At 35.9% G+C, this 8,868-nt stretch overlaps 2 protein-coding genes across 2 annotated transcripts; one reads left to right on the plus strand and one right to left on the minus strand.

The window, feature by feature from the left end:
- The first annotated feature begins 1,059 nt into the window (after positions 1-1,059).
- LOC107963863 (laccase-13) lies at positions 1,060-3,509 on the plus strand. The gene is made up of 6 exons (XM_016900364.2): positions 1,060-1,198; positions 1,294-1,445; positions 1,521-1,765; positions 1,854-1,982; positions 2,048-3,001; positions 3,096-3,509. The coding sequence occupies exons 1-6, from the start codon at positions 1,079-1,081 to the stop codon at positions 3,224-3,226; spliced, it is 1,731 nt and encodes a 576-aa protein (XP_016755853.2). The 5' UTR covers positions 1,060-1,078; the 3' UTR covers positions 3,227-3,509.
- Positions 3,510-4,326: 817 nt separating this feature from the next.
- On the minus strand, positions 4,327-8,028 carry LOC107963862 (SWR1 complex subunit 6). The gene is made up of 5 exons (XM_016900363.2): positions 7,841-8,028; positions 7,653-7,759; positions 7,431-7,533; positions 4,741-4,847; positions 4,327-4,663 (listed from the first exon to the last, which is right to left on the minus strand). Exons 2-5 carry the CDS (start codon positions 7,755-7,757, stop codon positions 4,460-4,462), a joined length of 519 nt encoding a protein of 172 aa, XP_016755852.1. The 5' UTR covers positions 7,758-7,759; positions 7,841-8,028; the 3' UTR covers positions 4,327-4,459.
- Between the last annotated feature and the right edge of the window lie 840 nt (positions 8,029-8,868).

Raw genomic sequence — 8,868 nt, forward strand, 5'->3', positions numbered from 1 at the left:
CGAACAACTATCCTAAATTTTAATGACACTTTATGTTTTTTAACATGTCAAATCCAAACTATTTGTACAATAAGTACATACATATTTACGTTTGATCCACATGTTTTAAAAAGTTCCACGTTAGATCTGAACAAATATTTAACGCCTAAACAATTGAAAGGATCTTATAGATACAATATTGATACTTTGAAGACTAAATAAGAACATTTGGAAGTTTAGAGACTAGGGATGGCAAAAAAAAAGAACACTTGGATTCATGTGTTCCGACTCGATTTGATCAAATCAGATCGGATTTTGGGTCAGGTCTAATTCTTCAATAAGTTGAGTCAAGTCGGGATTGAGTTTAGGAAAACCCGCTCGTCCCAAGATAATTACTAAAATACCCTTATATATATATAATATTAATTTAAAATATATGACAATAAATTTTATATTAATATTTGCTCTAGCATAATTATACCTAGAAAACAATTAATAGTGTCATTAAAAAACAATAAAAAGGAACATTATTATGCTATTTTGATAAATAATTTTTTTTTACAAATGTGGCATATTAGATCAGGTCGGAATTAAGTATAATTTACTTTTTTAGCCAAGTTTGGAGTAGATAAATTAATATTTAATTTTAGGTTAGGTCGGATTATGTTAGGAGCGACGCTCTTCCCCTTTCCGTTGCCATCTCTAATAGAGACCAATTTAAAATTTACACAATGGTTTAGGGACCTTAGATAAATAAAATCACAGGTTCCATTGTTCTCCATGTAAGATTGAAAGATTTAAGTCAATAAGGATCATGAAAAGGTAAGGATTAGAAGTATTACATTTGAGGATTGAGAGTGCTTTTGTTCATTGAGTTTTAGTCCAACAGTGGGTGCACCAAATCCTCTTTATGGTTTAGACTATATTTTATACTAAAACTTTTTCAAGTTCTCTAGTTGACTTGAAACCTAATTTTCCCAATACAATTTTTTTTCTTAAAAAACAAATAAACACTTAAATTATTCTTATTTTTCCCAAATTTTCCACACCATAAATAGCTGCTCCCTATGAACACCAAGCTCACATATCAGTCCCTCAAATGGAGTATCACAAACTCGGTGATAAGCCATGCAGCTCTCACTTATTCTTTGCCATTCTTTTAGTCTTTGTTTTCATAGCATCATTTGCAGATGCTGCAATTCATTTCCATCAATTTGTTGTATGCCTTCATCTTAACATAAATTTCAATCAAGTACTATAACACTATTACACTACTTTTTTGTTGAAATTTTTCCTCTTTTTTTGTTGAAACAGATTGAAGCAAAACCAGTGAAGAGGCTGTGCAGAACTCATAGTACAATTACAGTGAACGGCCAATTCCCAGGGCCGACATTGGAAGTTCGAGATGGTGATACTCTGGTGATCACTGCTATAAATAGAGCCAGATACAATGTCACTCTCCACTGGTAATCTTTATGCAAACTATATATGATACACACTATATTTACTTTTGTATCATTGTATTGACTTCTATTGATCAGGCATGGAGTGCGACAGTTGCGAAATCCGTGGGCCGATGGACCCGAGTACGTGACGCAGTGTCCTATCCAACCGGGGAGGTCTTACACATACCGGTTCACCATCCAAAACCAGGAGGGGACTTTGTGGTGGCATGCTCATAGCAGATGGCTTAGAGCCACAGTTTATGGAGCTCTCATCATATATCCTGGGATGGGTCGTCCGTACCCTTTCCTTATGCCTAAGAAAGAAATTCCTATTCTTCTTGGTAACCCCATGTCATCAATCTTTGTATGTATGTATGTACGTATGTATGTAGCATAACTGATATGGACTATGATGATGATGATAAACAGGAGAATGGTGGGATAGGAATCCAATGGATGTGCTAAGGCTAGCACTTTTCACTGGAGCTGCTCCAAATGTATCAGATGCATTTACAATTAATGGTCAACCAGGGGATCTATATAGATGCTCTAGCAAAGGTATGCTCTCACCATTTAACTCGAAAGTCAAGATGATGTAGTAACTGATCAAATTGCAAATGCAGAAACTGCTGTGTTTCCGGTGGAAGCGGGCGAGACGATTCTTCTGAGGATCATCAATTCTGCATTGAATCAAGAACTTTTCTTTGGACTGGCCAACCACAAACTAACTGTTGTTGCTGTTGATGCTTCCTACACTAAGCCTTTCACAACAAATGTCATAATGATAGCTCCTGGCCAAACAACTGATGTCCTGATTACCGCTGATCAGCAACCGGCTCGTTACTACATGGCCGCGCATGCCTACAACACCGCGAATGCGCCCTTTGACAATACCACCACAACAGCAATCCTCGAATATAAATCTGCTCCTTGCAGCGCCAAGAAAGGGCAGCCTTTGAAACCAATCTTCCCTCAGCTACCAGGGTTCAACGACACTGCCACTGCAACTGCATTCACTGCCCAGCTAAGGAGTCCTTACAAGGCTGACGTTCCCATGAAGATCGATGAGAGCTTGCTTTTCACTGTGGGATTAGGACTAATCAACTGCACAAACCCGAACAGCCCACGATGCCAAGGCCCCAACGGAACTCGCTTTGCAGCCAGCATTAACAATGTCTCCTTTGTATTTCCAAGAAGAAACTCCTTAATGCAGGCATACTACCAAGGTCAACCCGGTATCTTCACCACGGACTTTCCGCCTGTTCCTCCCATTCAATTCGATTATACAGGTAACGTGAGCCGAGGTCTCTGGCAACCGGTAAAAGCAACGAAGCTCTTTAAACTAAGGTATCGTTCCCAGGTACAAGTAGTGTTCCAGGATACAAGTATTGTCACAGTTGAAGATCATCCTATGCATCTTCACGGCTACGAGTTCTACGTTATCGGAAGTGGTTTTGGTAACTTCAATCCCAGAACTGATCCGGCCAAATTCAACCTTATCGATCCGCCCAGGAGAAACACCATCGGAACACCTCCTGGTGGATGGGTAGCCATCCGGTTTGAGGCCGATAATCCAGGTAACATGCCATACTTAAAACATTCCTCTAATTCAAAATTAAACAGCTTCAATATGTTGACTTTCGTCATTTACTCAAACTGGTCCAAAAACAGGAATCTGGCTGCTCCATTGTCACATAGACACTCATCTCCCTTGGGGCTTGGCCATGGCTTTCCTAGTTGAGAATGGGGTTGGGGAATTGCAGACAGTGCAGCCTCCACCACTCGATCTGCCTCAGTGCTAAACAACGGATATTACACGCTCCGTCATAGCCGTTTACTCGAGTCCGTAGAACTGTATTACCCGGATTTGGATTCAAGGATTTAATAGCTTTGTTTGCATAAATGTTGTATGTCTTGAGTTGAAGTATTGCTAGGGAACTTATTTGGCATTATCAATATAGTGGTTGTAAGAACAAAGACGAGGACTTCAGGTTATGTCTGTAATAGCCCAAATTTTAACTTTTTCTATTGTTAGTGTTACAGAATTTACTATTTATTAAAATAAGAGATGATAAATTCTCAAGATTTCCTTTCTTTTAACTATGAATCCCAAACTAAATTAATCTATTTATAAAACAACATGACTCAAAATTATCCAAACTAGAGGTATACATAAGACGTTGTTCTTGCTGACTACTCACTCGAATTCAATTTGGTAATTATCGAGCTTGTTTGAGCTTTCAATCGAGTTGAATTTAAATTTAGTAATACTCGACTCGATAAAGCTCACGACTCAGAACGGCTTGCAAACCTTATCAAGTTTTTCATTTTTAATGTATCTTTTCATGATTTTTCTATTATTAAATTATATTATTTACCTTAATATATTATCAAATCTAAGCTTAATAATCAAGTCAAGATCAAGCTTAAGTTTCAATAAGTATGAACTTAATTAAACGAAACAAAATTAATAAACGAAGTTAATCAAGTTTGAGCTCAAACTTAAAAATAGAAATTTAATCGAGCTCCAAATTTTAAGCTGAGCTTTAAGCTTTTTATAAGCTGAGCTTTAAGCTTTTTAGTATTTAAACGATTATACTCTTTAACCCAAGTGACCAAAAGCCTAAAATGAGATCTGAAATAATAAATAATAATGACCCAACGCAAATGGCCGAAACCGAAATGACATAGAAAATTTTAAAACCCGATTTGATCTAATCATAGAAAATTTTAAAACCCGATTTGATCTAATCTAAAACCAATCCAACCTGCCGAGGCATCTTCATGAAAGTCTTGTGACCAAACAATCATCTATTTGTTTTGGCCATAAATCAGAATGATGCACTGAGCTAGCTAAGCCTTAAAAGAAAGCTTGATTTACAATTTCTACCAAGAAACAATATCACAGAAAGTCTTAGTTTTACTAACACTACATTTGAAAGTTTTGTTTACAACAACATCCACAGAATATTTTTGGCATTTGATGAATGTCTGCTAATGTCAACAAAATCCTTTTGGGTTCCTAATATTACCACTCATGCAACAAATTTCATGCACCGAGTATCGTTATGTATATTTTGGCATCGGCACGAACAAAAGCGCATCCCACATGTCACACATGTATACTTTGCACTAAAGCCGCAAACGCTGCAAAAATGCCGGCGGGAGGTAGAACTTGGAGGTCCCACTGCTGCCCTCAAATAAGATGGAACATGAGGAGGCAAGGACTCTAAGTTTGCCTTCAAAAAATAGGAATTAGTTAGTTCAGGAAATCGAGATAAAACCAGGATGATTAGAAACAACACTATCCTTTTACCTCATGTAAGAGCTCAAGAAATGATCTGGGAGCCTTCCTAGCATTTTCAAGTGCTTTTGCCTGTCGGGTTTTACGTTTTGTGCCCTTCGATCTCTTTTGCATGTATGCTGAAAATAAAGTTAAAAAAAAGAAAAAAAAAAGAAGGAAAAGTTCAAAACAAGAAAAGCAAGATAACCCTGATGATTTGAAAATAATAAAACAGCTTCCCGAAACTAACATTAGAAGATAAATTTCAAAGATAGTTACATTTCCTTATCAACTTCAAATAATCGGTTTGTTGAATAAAGCAGGTCTTGAAGGTAGGAAACATATTAGTACCCAACTACTTTGAAGCAACAAATGTTTAATAGTAAGCTTTTTAATAGTCCAAACTCACTGGAAAGAATCATGAAATGAGTAGAAAAAGGAATATGTATACAGAAAAAGTCCATCAACAAAACCAAGACAGGAAAAAATAGAAGACAGGATGATACTGATGTTACCAAGCCAGGTTGGCAACAAGTATTAAAAGGCCGAGTGCAGATTGGATTGCTGAACTCAACCGGTTCAACAAGAACACTCCACTTGCAGTGATTCTTCCATTAACATAGAGTGCCTAAATTTTGTAAAAATAAATCTGATTTATCATAAAAAAGATTGAAGTCAAGAAGATTAGTACGGTGAAACACCCTTTAAGATAAAGACTAGTCATGGTATAACTTCTAGTGAAATAACCACTTAACCAGAGTTAGTATATCTACGAGTATGAGCTTCAACTATAAGGCTCTGAAGAAAACTAATCTCTGAAAACAGATGCATAGGCTAGGAATGTTAACACCAACAACATTAATCATACTCTTAAGCAGTACTAAGACAAAAAGAGTTTATATTTTCATTTTCATCACTTCTGGTAGGTATTCTGATGGTTGAAACTAAGTTCTTCCTAATTATTACTACTTACTCTCACCAATCAAAATTTCAACTACCAAAAGACAGGGTTTTTGTTACCTATTTCACTGGGTGAGACAATATCAAAGTAGAAATAACATCTTAATTCAAATGATTAGTACCCTTTTGTCCTGCTAAAGAAACATCTCATTTCTTTACTTGCTATTTCACTGTGAAAGGAAATATCAAAATAGAATCAACATCTTAATCCAAATGGTCAATACCCTTCTATGAGGAGTTCTAGGGCTAACTTTCTAAATTAAGTTTTTCATCAAGTAACAAACATTATCCAATAACATAAATTATCACAACTTTTTAAATAATTACACAAGATATTACCCAATTACAAAAAACATTACTAAATTATACAAAATATTACCCAATAATGAAAAATTATTACAATATTTGTAATGTTTACAAAACATTAACCAATTATACAAATTATTACAACTCTCGTAATGTTGTGTAACAAGAATTACACAAAACATTATTCAATTACACAAACAATTACAACTTTTGTGATATTTTATGTATCATTGGAGCTTATGAGAAGATCATATTAAGGAGATCTTTTTAGAATTGTTCCCTTTTTTCCTACTAAAGAAATATCCTCCAATTAATATCTATTGCTGAACTCAATAGGTTCATCAAGAAGGCTCTACTTGCAGTAATTCTTCCACTAGCCTAGAGTCCCTAACTTTACTTTATCTAGATTAAGAGATATAGTGGACTTCACGGCAACAGATATTAATATGGTCAAGGAACAGGGTAGATGTAAGACTTTTTGGAGTTGGAAAGATTGCGGGGGACACAGATTAAATGGGAAGATTGCATAGAATTGGGGATTAGAAGATAACATGTCCATTTAGCAAGTCGGTTTATTTTTGCTGACACTGTCATTATGAGTTATTAAACTTGTAAAACTGCTATGCAGTTCACTTTGTACTAGGCTAGCCTACTTTTTATAAATACAGATCTTATTCGTCATTAAAAAAAAATGGATGAAACATCCTTTTAAGATGAAGTGTAGTCATGGTAGAACTTCAGGTAAAAACACCCACTTAACCAGTGCTAGTATATCTATGAGTATGAGCTTCAATATCCATAAGGCTCTGAATAAAACCAATCTCTGAAACAGATGCACAGGGTAGGAATGTTTACAGTAACAACATAAATCATACTCTAAAACAGTACTAAGATGAAAAAAGTTCACATTTTCACTTTCTCGGGTAGGTATTTTGATGGACGAAACAAATTTCTTCCAAATTATTATTGCTTGCTCTCACCAATAAAAATTTCAACTAACAAAAGAGTAAAGACAGGTTTTTAATTTGCTATTTCACTGGGTGAGACCATACCCAAACAGAAATAGCATCTTAATTCAACTGATTAATACCCTTCTTTTTCCCCTACTAAAGAAATAACCCATTTCAAAGGATGACTACCCTTTTGTCATAATAAAGAAAATTCAGTCTAATTAGGAAGCTCATCGCTCTACTTTATGAAAACCGAGAAGTTAATCTCTCTCTAAGTTAGTCCTGCTGATTTTTGTTAATTTTGTTGCATATAAATTGTTGAACGGTTGATTTTCATGCATTGTTCCCTTCATGTCAGCAATTTAACAGCAAAGTATAACAATGATACCAAATTGGACTAACTTCTTCTGAGGGACCAACTTCTCAATGTTAGCGAAGTAGAGACACAAAATTTATGATTAGAACAGAAAATTTCCATGAAATTCTGCATAAAGAAAAGAATAAAACCTTGATCATCTTCATCAAGAGAAGCTTCATCATCATCGTTCATTTCAACTGCTTCAATCCCAGCGTTATCATTCTCCAATGCTTCAAGACGGGCCAAAGCTGCCTTTTTTTCCCCCATAACATTAAAACCCCACCAATTAATTTCCAAATTTCACAGCAAAAATGTTAACACCAGTAGATATCTAAATTTAGTAGGCAAAAAAAAAAGAGAAGAAAGGAAACCTGGGATCGATTATCAGAACTGCCGAGTGCTGCAGCCATTTTAGGAGCAACTTTCCGAGTACGGGTCGACATTCTCCGCAACGCGTTCGAATTGTCGTCATCCATAGCTGCAAAAAGAAGTAATCAAAAGGCAAGCAATTTCATTTAAGAATTCAAATTTGTATAGTAAGGGAGAGTGACAAATATACCGGAGGGGAAGTGGTGGCCGACGAGGGAACGAGAAGAGGACAGAAGAAATCGGCGGCCGTAAAAGGGAGATTGGCGGGTGGTGGCAAATTCTGTAAAATAATAATTCTAGCTCTAGCGTTACCAAAGTGTAGTGGAGAATAATGGGCTCAACTCCCTTTTTTCTATTTTACTGGGCTCAACTACAGTCCATATGTTTCCTCTATTTTTCTTCTTTGTATTTAAAAGTTGAAAAATAAGAGTGGGTTTGGAGGGGTTAGTATAAAAGAGCTGGGAGGTAAGATTAGATACTGTAGTGATATTGTAGTATGAGGCAAAAAGTAAGTTAAACGCACTGTATTTTACCGTTCATCCAAATTCACCCTAAGTCGATTGAGTTTTATCTTAATTGACATAAGCATTATTGTCAATACAGGATAACGTGAGGTCGAGCGCACTGAAATATATTATCCTCCTATTTATTGGTTGAGAAGGAACTATGAATAATTTTAATTATTGTGTCAAAAAGAACAAATGTAATCAGAATCAAATTGCATCCATTCTTCAATCCCAAGTCCCTAAGCCAGGCCTTAGTTGCCAACCTATTTAAGATAGCCAACCATGTTATTACAGAGGCTTATGTATGTAAAATGGAAACCAAATGACTATGGACCATGCCACTTTCCTTGCCCAAATACTTCTATCTTGGCAAAGGCCAATCCCCATATCAAAAAAATTGCTCTACAGTGTCTCTTAACTTCATTATTTTCTTTTAGCTCCAGCTATGTCGGTAGGATGCTGGCAGATCCTTGAAGGACTTCTCTTTTTAAGTACATAGGCATTTACCCAAGCAAGAACCTACTGGCATCATTAATTGGCTACAATACATAAGCCTGATTCTAACTATTTAAGTCTTTCAAGCCAACTCCACCATCTGCTTTGGGTTTACAAACTATATCCTAGTTTACCCCTACTCCTTTTACCATATCATTCTAACCTTTCCAAAAGAATCTCATACAATGTTGATTCACCTTCTTGATGACCACTTTTG

Source organism: Gossypium hirsutum, chromosome A03 (genome assembly GCF_007990345.1).
Source record: "Gossypium hirsutum isolate 1008001.06 chromosome A03, Gossypium_hirsutum_v2.1, whole genome shotgun sequence".
NCBI classification, from domain to species: domain Eukaryota; kingdom Viridiplantae; phylum Streptophyta; class Magnoliopsida; order Malvales; family Malvaceae; genus Gossypium; species Gossypium hirsutum.

Bases quoted from the DNA above. Each gene is read 5' to 3' on its own strand.
- LOC107963863 (XM_016900364.2), top strand. From the start codon at position 1,079: ATGGAGTATCACAAACTCGGTGATAAGCCATGCAGCTCTCACTTATTC. The intron at 1,446-1,520 runs GTAATCTTTATG...TCTATTGATCAG, and splicing joins TACAATGTCACTCTCCACTG to GCATGGAGTGCGACAGTTGC. The intron at 1,766-1,853 runs GTAACCCCATGT...GATGATAAACAG, and splicing joins AGAAATTCCTATTCTTCTTG to GAGAATGGTGGGATAGGAAT.
- LOC107963862 (XM_016900363.2), bottom strand. From the start codon at position 7,757: ATGGATGACGACAATTCGAACGCGTTGCGGAGAATGTCGACCCGTACT. The intron at 4,848-7,430 runs GTTTTATTCTTT...CTTTATTTTCAG, and splicing joins TCTTGATGAAGATGATCAAG to CATACATGCAAAAGAGATCG. The intron at 4,664-4,740 runs GTAAAAGGATAG...TATTTTTTGAAG, and splicing joins TTCTTGAGCTCTTACATGAG to GCAAACTTAGAGTCCTTGCC.